General features: G+C 43.1%; 1 protein-coding gene across 1 annotated transcript; it reads left to right on the top strand.

Moving 5' to 3' along the window:
* The first annotated feature begins 2,094 nt into the window (after positions 1 to 2,094).
* On the top strand, positions 2,095 to 4,210 carry LOC123075312 (transcription factor BHLH6). The gene is made up of 4 exons (XM_044497949.1): positions 2,095 to 2,424; positions 2,519 to 2,806; positions 3,021 to 3,191; positions 3,933 to 4,210. Exons 1-4 carry the CDS (start codon positions 2,095 to 2,097, stop codon positions 4,020 to 4,022), a joined length of 879 nt encoding a protein of 292 aa, XP_044353884.1. The 3' UTR covers positions 4,023 to 4,210.
* The last annotated feature ends 16,413 nt before the right edge of the window (positions 4,211 to 20,623 follow it).

Below are 20,623 nucleotides of genomic sequence, written 5' to 3'. Positions count from 1 at the left end.
CGAACATACATCTACAACAAACAGCATGCTACAAATGGACCACCAATAGCTATAAATCACAGATCTAAGCACGAATCAACACAAGCACAAGGTTCAACTTCAAACTCTACTACTAATCTAGCCTACCACATGCTTGAACATCTAGCCCTACCACAAATTGCAACCGCAGCATAGCAATCAACCATATGAGCTCACAGATCAGACCACTAATCAACCATGCATCTAGATCAAACCCTAGCTGCAGCTCAGATCTAGCTAGAAGGAACAGAGAGAAAGGGGGATTGAACTCACAGGGGCCATGGGTGCAGCTCGAGGACGAGGAAGGATGATCGTAGAAGATCAACGCCGGCCAGTGAAGGAGCGCCCACGCCGTGGACCGCCGGCCGATGAAGATGCGCCGCTTACCTGCTCGTCGGTGCCGATGCGCGTCGGCGAGAAAGCTCGAAGGGAGGGAGAATGGTGGTGGGAGTTGGGGCGGTGAGGGAGGAGGCTAAATAGGGGTGGACTCGGCGGGAGGTGAGCCGAAATCATCCCGCCAATTTTTCGGCGACGCGGTCGAGCTCGCGCCATCTCTCTGGTCGCACAAGGAGAGAAGCGCGTCGCCCTCCCCTGCCTCGCCCGAGCCAGGCTCGCGAGTACTGCCGATTCGGGCGTTTCCCCTGGGCCTGGCCTGGACGTGCTTTAAGTTCCGTGCCATGTGGGCCGCACAGTAAACGCAGGCAACCAAACGGGCCAAGTTCTTCCCGCGCGGGCCAGGCTGGGCCATATGCAGGCAACCAAACACGCCCTTGGAGTGGGCTGAGAGCGCACCACGCCACTTTGGTGCGCTCTCAGCCGCCGCCATGTGTCACGCTCTATGCGCTCCCTCTGATTTATTTTATTTTATTTTTCCGCACGTGTTTTCGGTTTTCTAAATGTTTTTTTGGCTTTACGGTTTACCGACGGTCTTCCTTAGCTTTTGGACAAAAAAATCAAATTTTTTTGCGTGAAAAGTGCTTTTTAGTCTTCCGTGAGCGTGCCTCTCGAAAATAGAAAAAAATGTGCTTTCTTTTTTTTTCTTTCGTGGGAGGGCACGGTTTTGCTTCCGCGAGAGGCATTGCAGTACCTCTTGGAAACGGAAAAAAGGCGTTCTTTTTCTTTGCTTTCGTGAGATGCACGATTTTGCTTCTGCGAGAGGCACGATTTGCTTCCGCGAGAGGCATGGCCGTGCCTCTCGGAAACGGAAAAATAAACGTGTTTTCCTTTTTTACAAGTGTTAGCTTCGATTCTTCTACAAACTCGTACTCACTCCGTTCTATTTGCTCCACATATGTTAGCTTTGTCTAAAGTCAACTATATAAACTTTGATCAAATTTATAGAAAAAAATATTAACATATGGAATACCAAATCGATACCATTGGATTCATTATTCAATATATTTTCACACCATACAGATTTGTTTTTGTAAATATTTATATTGACATCTATAAACTTGTCCAACTTTATAAACTTTTAGCAAAGCTCCCTCTGTTTTTATTTACTCCACATATTAGCTTTGTCTGAAGTTAAACTTTATAAACTTTTAGCAAATTTATAGAGAAAACTATTGGCATATACAATACCAAATCAATATCATTAGATTTATCATTGAATATATTTTTACATCGTACAGATTTATTATTGTAAATGTTCATAGTTTTCCATAAACTTAATCAAACTTTATAAAATTTGACTTCAGTCAAAGCTAATACGCGGAGTAAATAAAAACAAACGGAGTACTACATGTCTATCCCTTTCTCACAGTTTCTTGTATCCGCATTCACAACCTCACTGGCACTGCAACCCATCGAGATCTACTACAATTTTGTTTCCACCAGTACAATGACAATGTAAATCTGCTGAGGATGATTCCTGGACCCCCAACCCCGGCCACCCCTGCTTGGATCATGTATCCATGAAAAAGAAAAAAGAAACAAACAAGTAAGTACTCGGGTTGCCTGGCAACAAGGGAATAGACGGTGGATAGTGACAAGATCAAAGATATGCATCATCCAAAACTGGGGAATAATAAGGGGATAGACGATGGATCCAGATACACGCATACGGCTGCAGGGATGGGCGATAGCTTGGACTACTCGGTTTGCTTGGAAGCACAAGAGCGCCCTAGGTACGAACTTACCGGACAGAGGATGAAGAGGACTCAGGCTGAATCGACTGACCTGGACTGCAGCATGCACGGCGGCGGCAGGGGCAGCAGGGTGTCCGGCGGCTACAACGGTTACTGGAATTGGAGCTCCCCGGACACCGGATACTCGAGCTCCCCCGTGGTGTCGGCGGCGGTGTCGGCGAGCAAGAGCAACGTCGTCGTCACGAGGAGGCTACGCGGCCGGACGCTCAACGGCAAGCTCTACACCCTCCGGAGCGTCGTCCCAAACATCACCAAGGTGCGTACGTAGCTGCCAACGAGCAAGCTCAATTCACTTGGCATGCATGTGAGATGTGCTAGTTGAATGAAACACCGACCATTCTTCCTGGCAGATGGATAAGGTGTCCATCCTCAGGGACGCCATCGAGTACATCCATCAGCTGCAGGAGCAGGAGCGCCGGATGCTCGCCGAGATATCCCTCCTTGAGTCGGCGGCGGAGGTACATGGCCATGCCCAGCTGCTTGCTGCTACACTACAGCCCGTCCTTCCTAACGGCTGCGCCGGACACGCCATGCCGCCGGTGAAGAAAACGAGGGGCCCCCTGTCATTCCCGTCCGCGGTGACCCCCGCCCCCGCATCCGCCATGGCCGTCGCATCTCCGCCGGTCGAGATTGTCGAGGTAAACGCACCCACCAACGTACTTTATCTATTTAATCATCAAGCAATAATTGCGAAAGGTGACAAGCGACCGGCAGACAGGGGCCTCCCCCGATGTTGACGCCATGGTCCTCCGATCTCGAGCGGCATCGTCTGCTCTGCCCGCCCGCCGCACGCGGACAGCGAACACTTGGCTCGATCTTGTAGTACTTACTTTCGGTTCGTTACATGGACAGGTGAGGGTGACGGGCGCTGGCGATAAGCTGCTGGTGGTGAGCGTCGCGTGCCGCCACCGGAAGGACGCCATGGCCAAGGTGTGCCGCGCGTTCGAGAGCCTCCGGCTCGCCGTCATCTCGGCTAACGTCACGGTTGCGTCCGGGACGGTGACGCACACCGCGCTCCTACAGGTAGTAATTGTGTCCTTCGCCAAAACTTCTGTTGTCAAACTTTCTAGAGTTTCATAAGAAAAAAAACTTCCTAGAGATTAACCGCGCGTCAACAGATTTAAAACTGTCATCAAGAAGGGATTTTTAGTTTCACTAGAATTTCGTCAAAATTTCAGTCATTTTGGTAGAATACTAAAATGATTATCTTTTGGTCAAAATATTTCATCCATTACAACACACCATGCAATTTTAAATTATTTTAAAAAAATTATAAATACTTGGCTACGACTGAGATATTTCTGAAACATAAATCCAAAACCAATCATGATTAGCCGTATAAAGTTACTCTGTATTCTAGAATTGATATTATTATCTTCCCATGTCCAGTTCTTTTTGGGCGGCTTAAAATTTATGCTGCCTTTCCTTAGCTTACAAAATAAGCCGTCCCCTAAGTTTGTTGAGACTTCTGAATTAGTTATCTCATAACTAGTTTAGAAACCCCAATGAATAAGAGAAGCGGCTTATTAAAAAAGCTGGGGAGGAGGCGGCTTACTTCCTAAGCTGTCAAAAGAACTGGCCCCTAATATTATTACTAGTCTACTAATACATCCTAATGTAAAGTTGAGGAAGATAATAGATATAGGATCTTGAAGAATTTAAATATAATAAAACAATTGTCAAGTCAAAAGAACATGCATAGCGGTCATTGTATTGCTGGTTATAGTTGTATTGTTTTGTGATCACATAATTCTTATTTCTCAGAGACAGGAAATACATAAGAGCGAAATGAAGGGATTGATCGAGACTGCAATCGCCCATGTTGATGTCGCAGGAAGTAGTATTAGTTACTAAGTGACTCATGGGAACTTACGATATTCATGGTTGCATGTTCATCTTAGTTAGTTACGCATGATCACGTGTACTCCAGGATAACCAGAACACTATAGTGTTTTGGCAAAAATGGAAAGAGACTAAATATTATTTAGCGCCCCACTGTGTTTGTCTCATGGTCAGTTAATAAGCAATAACCTCTTATAACATGTGATATCTATTGGATCACACAAAATAAATTGCTCGTGCTAGGAGTGTCTCAAAATGCCAATATGATGTACTATATATGTTGTATCTAAACTATTGCACTTTTGGTCAAAAAGAATATGACTATTGGTTCTTCACATTTGCTGGTCTATTCATAGGATACAGCTTTCTCACCACCTGTCCGTATTTTTATGTCAGTTTTTATGTAGGTGCCTGCCTAAAATATTGATGGATAGTGCTATAGGCTTCTGAATATATGGGTTAACCACCTCCAGTCTTTCACTTGAAATCTTACAACTTGCATTGTCTTTTTTTTTCCGGGTCACAACTTGCATTGTCAAAGTTAATAGAATTTAAACTACCTATGGATTTAAAACTATCGAGATTGGCTATGTATGAAGTTACTTTGTACTATTATATTTGGAATGGTTCTCTTCGTAATATTATTAGTCTACTAATATCTTAATGTAAAGTTGAATATAATTGTTGTAGCATCTCAAACACTTCAAATAAAAATAATTAATTGTTAGGTAAAAGGAACATTTGTATCATGTGGATTGCAAATTTTGCGTATTCCCGCAATCATTTATTAAGATAATTTAGCATGTGTTGCGCATCTGGGAACTGGTTACTCAGAATAATATCTGCAACAAGTTATATGCTCATAAATTACAGCATATGACCATAATAAATAGTGTTGCATATTGTTGGATGTTGCCCCCATCCGCCTCTTGCAAATCTGTCGGTGGGCCCTAGCGAGAGGAGGTCACGACTTCGGTCTCCACCCAACCTGGAAGGCAGGGTGACAAGCAAGAAAGGATGAATGGAAAATGGAGGCGCCACAACCAAAGACGGACGGCAACCTCCGGCGAACACTTTGCACAATGCAGTTTTCCCAAATAATCCAATTTCGCTTCTTTTTCCACTCCGCGCCTCATGCCGGGCCAAGCTGCGGCTTGTTTTCTACCTAGTTCTAGGCATATTTCCTGGTATCGCCTCAATCTATGGGCCAGATTTTATTTGGCCCCTCTCCTTATTGCCAACTCAATAACCCATACAATTTTATAGACCGTGATCCATTGACTGGAATGCACAACAATCGTCACATCCATCGACCGGAGCCACGCACTTGCCGCCGGTGAAGCCCTCGGTCATGCAGACGTTCACACAGTTGGTGTCGCTGAAGCACGCCCCATGGAACGGGTGGCTCTTTGACTCGCACTCCCTCACCAAAGCGACATGCACCGCCAAAATCAACAAAGCGTGCAGATCAGTCACCGGAGCACATCTGGCACTTGAAAGATTTGCGTCAAGGTCAAGGCGATACTCTCTCTCCTCTATTATTCGTGATTGTCCTGGACGTTTTAGAAAAACATTTCTCACTTGCGGAGGAGAGAGATTTGCTACGGCCTTTCATTGTAGCATGCTATTAGGCATCGCCTCTCCCTATTCGCTCATGATGTTGGTTTGATTAGCTGGCCATCTGCTCGAGATCAACACCACCATCGTCATTCGGGATCTGGTCCGTGATGCTTCAAAGTTGTATACAATCTTTTTAAAGAGCGCCACAACATTGATTCGTTGTGATTATCCCAGAGAGATTGCCTCTGCTCTGCCGCATGGATTTCCTGTTTTCCTATAAACTTTTTATGGGGCTGCCTGTTTGTGCTTTCTTGCTTAAAAAAGTCTGGCCTTCAGCTATATGTCAACAAAGTGATGTGGTGACTTCAGTGCAGGAAGGCTAGTCTGTCATCTGATGTCGGTTCAGGAGGTCCTTGCGGCTATGTCAATCTATGCGATGATGGCAATGGAGCTCTCCAAATGGATGGCGTCTACCGTGACTACAACAACATCCTGGTGGGAGTCTTGTTTGCTAGAATTAAATAGGATGCCTCGCTTTGGAGCCTTGCACGGGCTAAACACCTCAGTAACATATTGCAGCAAGAATGATTGTTTTAACCTCGCCTTGGCCTTGGACCTTAACCTCTAACACTTCCATCTTAATCAATGACAATGACAAATCTTTTGCCACTTTAGGTGGGGTGTGGGTATTTTATTCCTTACCTGCAGGTCAACAATCAAGCCTGTAAAAAGGAGCCAGCAAACTAGTAAACATAACTCACTTCAATAAAGAAGATAAAAGTTCAAAGCAACATCTGCGGGAGGTCGACTCAACTCATGGTCATCATCCATGTATTCCACACCCTCTTTCATGTCCCCAAATTCTCCATCTTTTTATACCTTATCCTTGGGGCAGGCTGTAGAATCAGAGGCATCAGTCGATAAAGATCCAATTTTGTTTTATCCAATCAAGTGATACACAGATTCGAGGAGCATACATGTAATGTACAATAATCAAGACGGGAGTTATTGAACTATTTCCATTTTGTTTTCCACTTTGATTAGGACTGTCAATTTTGTCAAAGCACTCCCTTTTGTGAAGAGTCGTCCTCCTACATGTAAGAGTATGTACACACAACCCTAGCTTCTCCTCTCGATTTGCCCCAGCTCCCAGCAATCCATGGCAGGTTGCATCGCGCGATCACACACCTGTTGCTGGAGTTGTTCCTTGAAGGAACAATGGAACAACACATATTGATTGCCTCTGCAACAAAAGTAAAGGTCTATATGATGCTACTGAAGGAAATATGCCCTAGAGGCAATAATAAAGTTGTTATTTTATATTTCCTTATTCATGATTAAGTTTATTATTCATGCTAGAATTGTATTGATCAGAAACTTAAATACATGTGTGAATACATAAACAAATACCGTGTCCCTAGTGAGCCTCTACTAGACTAGCTCGTTGATCAAAGATGGTTAAGGTTTCCTAACCATGGACATGTGTTGTCATTTGATAATGGGATCACATCATTAGGAGAATGATGTGATGGACAAGACCCATCCGTTAGCTTAGCATAATGATCGTTCAGTTTTATTGCTATTACTTTCTACATGTCAAATACATATTCCTTCGACTATGAGATTATGCAACTCCCGGATACCGGAGGAATACCTTGTGTGCTATCAAACGTCACAACGTAACTGGGTGATCATAAAGATGCTCTACAGGTATCTCCAAAAGTGTTTGTTGAGTAGGCATAGATCAAGATTAGGATTTATCACTCCGAGTTTCGGAGAGATATCTCTGGGCCCTCTCGGTAATACACATCATAAGCTTGAAAGCAAATGACTAAGGAGTTAGTCACGAGGTGATGTATTACAGAATGAGTAAAGAGACTTGCTGGCAACGAGATTGAACTAGGTATAGAGATACCGACGATCGAATCTCAGGCAAGTAACATACCGATGACAAAGGGAATTACGTATGTTGTCATAACGGTTATACCGATAGAGATCTTCGTAGAATATGTAGGAGCCAATATGGGTATCCAGGTTTCGCTATTGGTTATTGGTCGGAGAGATGTCTCGGTCATGTCTACATAGTTCTCGAACCCGTAGGGTCCGCACGCTTAACGTTCGTTGACGATATAGTATTATATGAGTTATATGATTAGGAGCCAATATGAGTAAAGATTGATATATAGGACGATGGTATTTGGACACCGGAAGTGTTTCGGGTGGTACCGGGTACTTATCGGGTCACCGGAAGGGGTTCCGAGCAGCCCCGGTAGGTTTTTGGGCCTTATGGGCCAAAAGGGGAAGAGCACACCAGCCCACAAGGGGCTGGTGCGCCCCTCTACCCCCTAAGGCAGCCATCTCCCTTTCCTTTCCCCCTCATGTCCAAATAAGGAAAGGGGGCGCAGGGCAAGGCAGCAGCCATAGGGCTGCCGCCAGGTCTCTTGGGGTGCCCTAGGGGCTACCTCCTCCCCTCCCACCTATATATATGTGGGGTGGGGGCGCCACACAAGGACACAACATTGTCTCAGCCGTGTGCGGCGCTCCCGTCCACCGTTTACTCCCTCGGTCATATTTTCGTAGTGCTTAGGCGAAGCCCTGCGAAGATCACATCACCATCACCGTCACCATGTCGTCGTGCTATCAGAACTCATCTACTACCTCGCCGTCTTGCTGGATCAAGAAGGCGGAGGACGTCCCCGAGCTGAACGTGTGCAGAACGCGGAGGTGCCGTGAGTTTGGTACTTGATCGGTTGGAGCGCGAAGAAAGTTCGACTACATCAACCGCATTGTGAAACGCTTCCGCTTACGGTCTACGAGGGTACATAGACACACTCTCCCCCTCCTTTCTATGCATCTCCATGGATAGATCATTGCGTGTTGATGTCTACTACGCAACTTTATTCTTGTAGACTCGTGTTGGGCCTCCAAGCGCAGAGTTTTGTAGGACAGTAACAATTTTCCCTCAAGTGGATGACCTAAGGTTTACCAATCCGTGGGAGGCGTAGGATGAAGATGGTCCCTCTCAAACAACCCTGCAACCATATAACAAAAAGTCTCTTGTGTCCCCAACACACCAAATACAATGGTAATTTGTATAGGTGCACTAGTTCGGCGAAGAGATGGTGATACAAGCGTAGTAATGATAGTAGATATTGATTTTTGTGATAGGAACAATAAAAAAACAGCAAGGTAGCACCTGATAAAACGGAGCACAAACGGTATTGCAATGCTTGAAAATGAGGCCTAGGGTCCGTACTTTCGCTAGTGCAATCTCTCAAGAATGCTAATGTATATAATTGGATCATATAACCATCCCTCAACGTGTGAAGAATCACTCCAAAGTTCCTATCTAGCGGAGAACATAAGAAGAAATTGTTTGTAGCTATTCTTTCTGATCGATCTATCCAAGAGTTCGTACTAAAATAACACCAAGTTATTCTTTTCGATCGATCTATCAAGAGTTCATGCTAAAATAACACTAAGTTATTCTTTCCGATCGATCTATCAAGAGTTCGTACTAAAATAACACCAAAGCAAATTCAAATTCATAATATTCAATCGAACACAAAGAACCTCAAAGAGTGCCCAAGATTTCTATCGGAGAAACAAAAGAGGAGAACGTGCATCAACCCCTATGCATAGATTACCCCAATGTCACCTCGGGAATCCGTGAGTTGAGTGCCAAAACACATATCAAGTGAATCAATATAATACCCCATTGTCACCACGGGTATTCATAGCAAGACAAACATCAAGTGCTCTCAAATCCATAAATTATTCAATCCGATAAAACGAAATCTCAAAGGGAAAACTCAATTCACAACAAGATAGAGAGGGAGAGACACCATATGATCCAATTAACAAAGCACGCGATACATCAAGATCGTGCCATCTTAAGAACACAAGAGAGAGAGAGAGAGAGATTAAACACATAGCTACTGGTACAAACCCTCAGCCCCGAGGGTGGACTACTCCCTCCTCATCATGGTGGCCGCCGGGATGATGAAGATGGCCACCGGTGATGCTTTCCCCCTTCGGCAGGGTGCCGGAATGGGGTCTAGATTGGTTTTTCATGGCTACAGAGGCTTGCGGCAGCGGAACTTCCGATCTAGGGTTACCCCGAGGGTTTTTGGAATGTTTGGCAATTTATAGGGCGAAGAGGCGGTGCGGGAGGCCACCGAGGTGGGCACAACCCACCTGGGCGCGCCTGGGGGGTTGTGCTCCCCTTGGAGCTCCCATCTGGTACTTCTTTGGCCCACCGGGTGTCTTCTGGTCCAGAAAAAATCTCCAAAAAGTTTCGCTGCGTTTGGACTCCGTTTGGTATTGATTTTCTGCGATGTAAAAAACAAGCAAAAAATAGCAGCTGGCACTGGGCACTATGTCAATAGGTTAGTCCCAAAAATGATATAAAGTTGCTATAAAATGATTGTAAAACATCCAAGAATGATAATATAACAGCATGAATACTTCATAAATTATAGATACGTTGGAGACGTATCACGTGTGCGTAGAATATTTTTTGTTTTCCATGCAACGATTCCCAACAGCTACCTAACGACTATGGAGAATTGTCATTTCCAAGCAAAAGAAAGCTACCATTAAACAAAGGATGCTTGCAGTTAAAAAGGGAGGTAGCTACTCACAACCACAGATCAATACCAGTAACAAGAGCAAGTGGCAAGTGGATGATCCCATTGTGGCAGGAATAAAACTTAACAGTAGGATGGAAAATAAGTGCAATCATATGTACATAAGAAGCCAGCAGTTAGAACATGAATATTTCACATCCAAATCATCAGTCTTTTTGCTTGTTTGAAGGAGGCTATTCATGGGCGAATGACACTCTCTTTCAGGAAAATCTTGCTATTTAGTTAAATGGCCCTTATATCCTAGAATGGAGCAGTTACAAATTTAATTATAACTAATGCGGCAAAATACAATATCTTTAGGATACTTAGCAAGTGTGGTCGAAAAAATATTTAGCAAGTGTTTCATGTGTTTCCAACTGTTGAGAAAACTCCAACTTGGTTTGGCTCTGCAAAGCGTATGATTGAGACTAAACAAATGCAACATCGTTTAAAGAAAACGGGTACTAAAGTTATCAACACTTACGAGTGCAAAGTGCAATATAGTAATATCTTCTTGACTTCAAATGAAAACAAATGACGGGGAGAGGCGCATGATTCAGATTAAAATAATTATGCAAAGCACATGCTTCAGAATAAAAAATGCAACAGAATAGTAATAAAACATCTATCCTCTTGGCAATCGAATGAAAACATTGATGGATGAAGAAGAAGCACTCACTCACTCGAGGGAGGAACGCGCTGGCGGAGGAGCCCGGCCGGCCGGTGATCTGTGTGATTAGGTGGCCCTTCTCGATGAGGAAAACGTGGAGTTTTCTTTTTCTCGACGGGAACGAAGAGGCGGTTTATCTCTGGTGATTCATGTAACCAGGCCAATTAGAGGCCAATTTGAACTGTCGATTATTTTCCTCCGTGAAATCCCTTCTAGGTTATTCACAAAAAAAATCCCTTCTAGGTCCACGCTCATTTTTAGAAGTAAAAAAGTTTTAGCTTCGATTCTTCTATGAGCTTGTACATAATATTATAGGTTTATTTTTTTTTTTACACTTTAGCTATATGCAAGTCATATGAAAATTGATTTTGGATCAGTCAAACTTTCAGCCATTGATCTTTGCTTTGAGATTCATACTTTTTTTCCTACGGTGTTTTGTGAGCTGGTTGAGCTGTATTTTGAATCATCACATATTTGGGTCATTTAATTTGCTATTGAGCTGAAGCCCATTGCCTATGTCGCCCAGCAGTCCCTCTCTCACTTTGTTTTTTTTTCTGTTTTTATGTGTTTCTCCTTCTGTTTTTTCTTTATTAGTTGGTTTTTATTTTTTATGTTTAGGTATTTTGGGATGTTGGGCGAGTGTAAATATATACACACAAATACTATGTTATGTGTGTGAAAATTACACTATTACATGACTGTTCTTTGCATACTACTACAAAAACTGCAATTTTAGTGTAAAGTTGCGTGCAATTTTTAAAAATCATTATATTTTTTCTTAAAAGAGTAATACCAATGTCACTACTTCATTGTTCCTTATAACACTTTATTATTTTGATTTTGATTTAGTTGTTATTTCCTTTTGTTTATTCTTTAAGGGTAATACCGATGCCACAAATTCATTCATTCGTAGGATTTTTTGCGTGTAAATTCCACTATCATATGCTTATTTTTACATATTTTTAAAAGGTGCAATTTGTGCATGTTGTGCGCATATTTTGTCTTTTTTTAAAATCATATTCTTTCTTCAAAAAGGCTAATACTAATGGCAACAATTCATTTTTTTCTTAGAAAAACTCATTATTTTGATTTTGATTTAGTTGTTATATCATTTTCTTTCTTCATAAAGGGTAATACCAAAGCCACTAATTCATTCGTTCTTATAAGGATGATCGAGGCTGTAATCGCCGAAGTTGATGTCGCATGAAGTACTATGAGTAGTAGTATGAGTTACTAAGTGACTCATGGGAAGTTATGCAATGCATCGTTGCATGTTCATCTTAGTTATTTACACATAATCACGTCTACTCCAGGATAACCAAGACACCATATTATTTTGGCAAAAATGGGAAGAGGCTAAATATTATTTAGCACCCCCACTGTATTTGTCTCGTGGTCAGTTATAACACGCGATATTTGGATCAAAAAAATACATAGCTAGTGCTAGGAGTGTCTCAAAATGCCAATATGATGTATTATATACATTGTATCTAAACTATTGCAATTTTGGTATAAAAAAGAATATGACTATTGGTTCTTCACATTTGTTGGGCTATTCATAGGATACAACTTTCTCACCACCTCCATATTTTCATGTTAGTTTTTGCATAGGTGCCTCACTATAGATATTGATGGATAGTGCTATAGGCTTGTGAATATATGGTTTAATTGCCTCCAGTTTTTTAATTGAACTCTACAACTTGCATTGTCAAACTTAATAGAAGTTAACTGCCTATGGATTTAAAACTATTGAGATTGGCTATATATAAAGTTACTTACACTGGTACAGCGAGGTGTTATACAAACGGCTTGTAACCCCTTTCCGCGACAGCATTTGGAACCGTCGCCAAGTAAGTGTGGGTGATAGGGGGTCCTTCCCACACAACCCAGAAATCGTCGGGGATATGCCCTCCTGGCACACACGCTCGACAAAATGAGGTCTTGTACGACCGGCGAGCGATCAAATACGGTTATATGTACAGTAGTGCTCAAAAAATACAATTATACATGCAAAATTGTTTTCGGTCGTAAGTACATCCCACACAGTTAGTCCCCGCTAAACGTTTCCGTTCGTATGTACATCCCACACAGTCGCTCCAAGGAAAATGTTTCCGTTTGCAGGTACATCACATACAATTTTCCCCGTTAAATCGTTTGTGACAGTGTTGCCATTGCACACGATATTAACAATTTTATTGTTTGCGTTATAGAAATGCATCACACATGGTGCGTAGAAAAAACTGTGTGACAAAGGTTGTCCATCACAAAAAAAATTATGTGGTAAACGTTTGCGCAAGGTGGCCTAACGCAAACAATTTTCAAGAGGATGTCATGTGTGATTATTCATTGATCCAACACGATTTATTCCTAGAAACTGTGTGCATTGCCTGAGGTCATCGCCCACGGTGTTTTCTCAATAACCGTTTGCAATAGAGAAACCCAATTAGCAGGCTAATTGGTCAGGCTAATTGGTCAGGCTAATTGGTCATTAGCAGACTAATTGCCCTATTATTAATAATCTATTTATTAATCTAATTGACATTCATATTAAGCCCATAATATATTTCATTTCCATATTAAGGAGGCAGGATTTCATAATTGAAATACATTAGAGTACAACATGATATAGCTTCAGCACTCAGCTACCCCATTACACTACTGCACCAGCACCAAGTTTCACATGCAACATCTAAAACCTTTCAAAATTAGCATCATAGACGGTACATAGACAGATGCATCTCATCTGAAAAACTGCTGAAGCGGAATGCGAATATTGAGCCTTCATTGATGTTGAAGGTCTTTGCAACTTTAGGCCAGTGTCTGTGCATGATTGACCGTCCATCCTTCGTCCTCTTCAGGAACACTTCAATATTGAACCGTGGGTGTTGTATGAAAACCTTCCTCGCCTCCTGACCATAGAGGTGGTTTGAGAGGTAATCATCAGTGAACTGCTTTGGAAAGGCCTGAAAACAAGGATGTGCATAAATATCTTCTCTATATTGGAAATGGGGCAAAGAAATAAAAAAGGCAAGGTATAATTGTTAGTACCATCTTGTCTTCTTCATTGTGTAGACAAAGATCTTGTTGTTTTTTGTCGCTAATTTCTTTATCCTAACAATCTTTCTGAGTTTCTTGACTTGATTGATATTCATGGACAACTCACTTCCCCATATGCAAAAAGGGCCGAACAGTGGGTCAAAACCTCTGACAGCAGGACCTACATGTGCAAGACCATATTGTTAAAAACCTAAATATTAGAATGATTCCTGCAATTGCACAATAATGTTCTATTAGACAACGGATCATGCATGTGCTAACCTCGATTGTAAACCTCAGTGCTTCCCATTGTTTTCCTGCAACACATATAAGGTAGTTAGTCATTAGGTTAAGTGAGGGTTTGCACGCTATCAGTAAAATATGTTGATGAAAAATAAGCACATTGCAGATTCATCAGATTAATTCAAGCCACATGAAAAACCCATTTATCCAAACCAAGCATGATTAAGAACTAGGAAATGTAGCACTTGTAGCCAAATTCGATTTATTCCTCAAATGCACAACAATACAAAATTCTACCCACGACAATTGGACATCGCATTGCATAATTGAACCAAGCAGTTAACTAAACACCACAACAAATGAACCAAACATTAACTGGGCACCACATTGCACAATATAACATACTCCTAATCAGGGGCGGAGCTACAGGGTGGCCAGGGTGGGCCGCGGCCCACCCTGGGATTTTGGATCCGCTTATATACCTATGAATTTTTAACTGGGCCAGAGAAAAACAATTGGCCCAATAAAACTTTGCCTGATGACCCACGGACAAACGCAGCCCAAGCCACACCGTCCTCCTGTCGTCCACACGAGCGAGGGCACAGCGGCCTCGTCCCGAAGCCCTCCCAGAGCCGTGCGGTCGTGCCCTGCCTCGCCCTCGCCAGTCGCCGGCCGGAGCCCAGCCGCCGAGGAGGATCCCGCCTCGCGCCCCTGCCCTTGCCCTACGCCGCTGCGCCCTTGCCGGCTGCGTGGCTGCACAGCCGGCGACCGCCGCCGAGTGCCCCAAGTGCCCCATTCCGGCGGCAGCAAGTCATAAAGTCAGCCCAATTGAAGTTATCAAATACTAAATGTCTGCTTCCCCAATTTCTGATTTAGGGTTTGTGTTTTTGTTGTGCTATCCTATCTTGTGGATGAACTGAACACATGCATTATTTTGCACATAATTTTGGCTCCAAATAGCGTTAATGATAGAAATTCTTATTGCAGATGAATGAAGAGGACCGGAGACAAGATAGGGAAGAAAAAGGCAGGGGCTATACCAGATGTGACCAAAGAATTAATGGAAGGACTTCTCAAGGTATGTATTATGGTCCATGTAGTATGTACTATATAGCCATGTTTATAAAAAAAATTAGACTTGAGACCATATTAATCTATTTCTATGTGATATTGTTTAGTTAGAACATTCACATGTGATATTTCTTATGATTTTTTTTGGGCACGGACCACCCTGATCTCAAACTCTAGCTCCGCCACTGCTCCTAATAGATATCAGACAGTTAACCAAACCAAGCATACTTAATAACTTGGAAATATAGAAATTGTATTTGTTTCTCATGTATTTAGTACAACCAAGTTCAATTTATTCCTCACATGATATAAAATAACAGAATGCACCTACAATAATTGAACATTGAATTACAGAATTGAACGAAACAGTTAACTAAACACCACAACAAATGAACGAAATGCTAACTGAGCACCACATTGCACAATATAACATACTCCTAATAGAAGATCAGACAGTTAACCAAACCAAGTATGCTTAACAACTTGGAAATATAGCAATTTTATTTGTTTCTCATGTATTTAGTACAGCCAAATTCGATTTACTTCTCACATGGTATACAATAACAGAATGCACCCACAACAATTGAACATCGCATTACAGAATTGAACCAAACAGTTAACTAAACACCAAAACAAATGAACCATACGTTAACTGAGCACCACATTGCACAATGTATAACATACTAGAAGATCAGACAGTTAACCAAACCAAGCATGCTTGACAACTTGGAAATATAGCAATTGTATTCGTTTCTCATGTATTTTTTAAAGATAAATTCGATTTATTTCTCACATGGAAGACAATACAAAATTGCAGCCTAAAGAATTGAACATCACATTTGCATAATTGAACCAAACAGTTAACTGAAGACGACAACTAATTAACCAAACAGTTAATAAGTGAGCACCACACTACATGACATATAGAACATATACACTAGAGGAACAGATTGCATGGTAAAATTAGATAGCACAATTCACTAGAATTGGTTAAGGAAAGGCAGGAGCAGCACACGCAACGGGTAAACCGAGCATGCTTAACCGGCATAGCTAGCAAATGGCAAGGTGCTCCTCCAAGATCTGGGGGTCGGCACGAATGGCAGCCATCGCGACCTCATCCACGCGTGTGGCCACGATTTGCTTCTCCGCTGCCAAATGATCCTTGAGCTCCTGGCTATACTGCGTGCACCATGGCTTAGGGAAGCGCTTATTTGGTGGAGGGGTCGATGATTTGGGTGGAAGGTGTCGCGCCGGCGGTCGGGGCATGTGGGATGTGGAAGGAGGAGGAGGATGGGGGTCGGGTGTGGATTACCTGCCTGGATAGACAAGGCCGAGCAGGGTGAAGGAGGGTCGCCTGCGAGGAGGCGGCGCAGCAAGCAAGGAGTGAAGGTTTCAACTTGGAAAGGAAGTCGGAAACAGGGGAAATGTGGCTTTTGGTAAGGGGGAGGGGCGGGGAGGTAGATATTTCCGCGGAAGCTGAAATTTTTGAATCGGTTCAGCGAAAAAACTGGCGCGCAAAGTGTCATCAAACACGGTCCCTTATTCGGAACTATGTACGATATGTGAATATCACAAACGATTCAGATAGCTTAACCCATGTGTGATGAGTTTGACCGTCAAAAATTTTGGTTCGAATTTCCCTGGTTACAGTGGTCATCCACGTCATTGCGTAATTTGGGTACACAAAGGAGACTACAGCACACCCACACTTCTTAATCGAGCAAGTTCAGCAATTAAACAGAGCTAGTTGACCTAAACATTACTCTAACAAATTAAAGACCGGCGCTCTTAATTAAACAAAACAAAGAGTACTACTACGGCTGGTGCTCGTCGATCTCCGCCGCCTCCTCCATGTCCAGCTCGTGCCCGATGGTCTCATGGGGAAGGGGCTCCATGGCATCCATCGAACCATACTCGGCAAGCATCTCGCCATCCGTGTCCGCCATCTCTTTGAAAAAGGTCGCCACGAGTTGGGCGTGGGCGGCCGCGATCTGGGCTTGGACGGGCTCCGTCGTGGCAAAGTATGTGGCAGAGGAACGGACGGCTGCTCGAACGCTCTCAGTGATTGCCAACTCTTCTGTCATGGGTTGTCGACCGTTGTCGGAGAAGCTTCGTTCGATTTGTGCGGTGACCGCCACGAGATTGGCGTGGGCGGCCTTGACATGGTCGTGGGTGGCCTCCATCAGGGCTAAGGCAGCCGCTGCAAAACTGGCAGCTGTTGTGCCGCTCTCGCCAATTGCTATCACCGAGGCAGATGTTGATGCCGCCACCTGAGAAGCAACAGCGGCCGTTTGGGCTGTCTTGGCCGCCCGGTCGCAAATTGCGGTCGCGCTCATGCACCTTATTAGCACGCGCATGGCGGCTATGGCCGCGCTCTCACCGGAGTGGGCCGCCGAAGTTGCCCTCATGACGCGGGTCCACGTCCCCATCTTTCACCGGCGATGATTGAGCAGTGAAATGATATTTGGGGAGCGAGCTAGTGTGCTTGACAAGCCGGCTGTGGACTGTAGCCGACGCACCTTCTCGCGTAAGCCATAGGCGTACTATACACCGACGGTGCTCCAGGATATTTTGTACTACATCTCACACGGTTCGTGATAATAAACTGTGTGAGATCTACTTGATTTTTCATCTTCATTTGGATTACATAATGGGGTCATGGCGGCAATGGAAGGTGTTTTAATTGCTAGAACTTTTATCTGCAGTGAACATGCAACTATATGTGTGTCGTAAAAGAATTGGAATTATTCAGGGTTCGTTTGGACATTTTATACGTTAAATTGGTTTTCTGGCCATTTCAGGTGCACAATTAAAAATTAAACTACATGCGCATGCTCCAGTGCACCTACATGGGTTGTAAAATCATATATGTGTCCATGGGTTTATGATTATGTCCCATGCAAGAAATGGGGATGAATTTCGAGCACCACGGCACCGTGGCTCTCCGGCAAACGTTGAGGTACTTGCTTTTGTAATTCTAGTAAATCCAAAACCCGTCTGAAATTCATGAACCTTGGCATGCTATCATGGAATGGCATCAACATGCTGGGGTAAAAAATATTGTCCCATTTGGGGCAGGTTATGGTATAAGTTTCTCACAAACCAGAGCTTCTCACAAGAAGCCTCATTGTTCCGTTAGGGAAACGTGTCACCTTTGTGGACAAAACGATATTCGTCGCCTCTTCTTCCTTTTAATTTTTTCCTGCTGTCAACATAGAACAACAGGAGTGTCGTGTTAAATTTTGGATTTTTTTGGGGTATCATTTGGACATTTTTATACGTTAACTGAGTTTTATAGGCATTTATGTGCATAATTCAAAATTGAACTACATGCACATGCTCCAGTCCATAAACATGGGTTGGAAAATCAAATGGTTTTCCTTGGTTGCAAGCTTAGGTCACATGCAAGAAATGAGAATGAATGTCAAACACCTTGACACTGTCGCTCAGCCGCTAACTTTGAGAACATGGTTTTCAAATTCTAGTAAATCGAAAACTCGTCTGAAATTCATGAAACTTGACATGATATCATGGAACAGCATCGACATGCCGTGGTAAAAATATTGTCCCATTTGGGGCAGGTTTGGGTCTAAGCTTCTCGCAAACCAGAGCTTCTCACACAACAAGCCTCATGATTTCAGTAAGGAACATGCCACCTTGGGGGGCGAAACGATACCTGTTGCCTCTTCTTACTTTCAAAACTTTTCTCGTGTCAACATAGAACAACACGAGTGTTGTGTCAATTTTTGGGATTTTTGGGGTTCGTTTGGACATTTTTATACATTAACTTAGTTTTTTTTATGCATACATGTGCATAATTCAAATTTGAACTATGTGCACATGCTCCAGTGCATATAAATGCGTTCAAAATTGGAATGTGTGTCATTGGTTACATGCTTAAGTCCCATGCAAGAAATGAGAATGAATGGCAAACACCTTGTCACCGTCGCTCGGCCGCTAACATTGAGATACATGGTTTTTAAATTCTAGTAAATCGAAAATGCGTCTGAAATTTATGAAACTTGACATGCTAGCATGGAACGGCATCAACTTGGAGTGGTAAAAATATTGTCCCATTTGGAGCAGGTTGGGGTATATAAGTTTCTCACAAACCAGAGCTTCTCACAACAAGCCTCATGGTTACGGTAGGGAACGTTTCACCTTTCTGGACGAAACGATATATGTTACCTCTTCTTGATTTCATTTTTTTCTAGTGTCAACATAGAACAACATGAGTGTTGTGTTAATTTTAAAAAAAATTCGGGACTCGTTTGGACATTTTTATACATTAACTGAGTTTTCTATGCATTTATGTGCATAATTCAAATTTGAACTACAGGCACATGCTCCAGTGCATGTAAATTGTTTGAAAAATCAAATTTGTGTCCTTGGCTGCATGCTTAGGTCCCATGCAAGAAATGGGAATGAATGTCAAACGCCTTGCCACCGTCGCTCGGCCGCAAACATTGAGATACATGGTTTTTAAATTCTAGTAAATCCAAAACTCGTCTGAGGTTCATGAAAATTGACATGCTATCATGGAGCGGCATCAACATGCTGTGGTAAAAAAAATTGTCCCATTTGGGGCAAGTTTGGGTATAAAGTTCTCGCAAACCAGAGCTTCTCACAACAAGTCTGATGGTTTCGGGAGGGAACATGCCACCCTTGGGGACGAAACGATATCCGTTGTCTCTTCTTGCTTTCAAATTTTTTCTAGTGTCAACATAAAACGACAGGAGTGTTGTGTCAATTTTTCGGATTTTTCGGGGTTCGCTTGGACATTTTTATACATTAACTAGGTTTTCTAGGCATTTGATGTGCATAATTCAAATTTGAACTACATGCACATACTCCAGTGCAGAAAAATGGGTTGACATATGAAATTTGTGTCCTTGGGTGCATGCTTAGGTCCCATGCAAGAAATGGGAATGGATTTCAAACACCATGGCACTATTGATTGCCGGCAAAATGTTGAGATACTTTATTTTTAAATTCTGGTAAATCCAAAATTCGTCTGAAATTCATGAAACTTGGCATGCTATCATGGAATGGCACCGGCATGCTGAGGTATTTTTTGTGTCCATTTTGAAAGAAGGCGCACTCGAATAACAGCCAACAAAGGCATTTTTTAAAAATAGCTGCCACTTTAATATCTCAAACGTTTGTATATTTCAAATCATGTGTGTTCTGTTAACCATTCACGTGATGCCACGTGTCTTGGTTTTAATGGCTATAGGAGGTGTCGTGCGGACAGCTGCTTGACTGAACGGGAGGCGTGCGAGCGCAGTCCGGTGCGTTGGCTGACCGAGAGGCATGCAAGATGTCCTCCAACGCGCAGGCTCACCGGGAAGCGTGCGAGCTGTACGCTGCGCAGGCTCACTGGGAAGCAAGCCCTTTGACTTCCA

Source organism: Triticum aestivum, chromosome 3D (assembly GCF_018294505.1).
Source record: "Triticum aestivum cultivar Chinese Spring chromosome 3D, IWGSC CS RefSeq v2.1, whole genome shotgun sequence".
Lineage (NCBI taxonomy): Eukaryota > Viridiplantae > Streptophyta > Magnoliopsida > Poales > Poaceae > Triticum > Triticum aestivum.
This window is presented reverse-complemented; position numbering and strand designations above follow the sequence as displayed.

Excerpts from the sequence above, each read along its gene's own strand:
- LOC123075312 (XM_044497949.1), top strand. The coding sequence starts at position 2,095 with ATGGGCGATAGCTTGGACTACTCGGTTTGCTTGGAAGCACAAGAGCGC. Across the intron at positions 2,807-3,020 it reads CGCCGGTCGAGATTGTCGAG|GTGAGGGTGACGGGCGCTGG; the intron begins GTAAACGCACCC and ends TTACATGGACAG. Across the intron at positions 3,192-3,932 it reads CGCACACCGCGCTCCTACAG|AGACAGGAAATACATAAGAG; the intron begins GTAGTAATTGTG and ends CTTATTTCTCAG.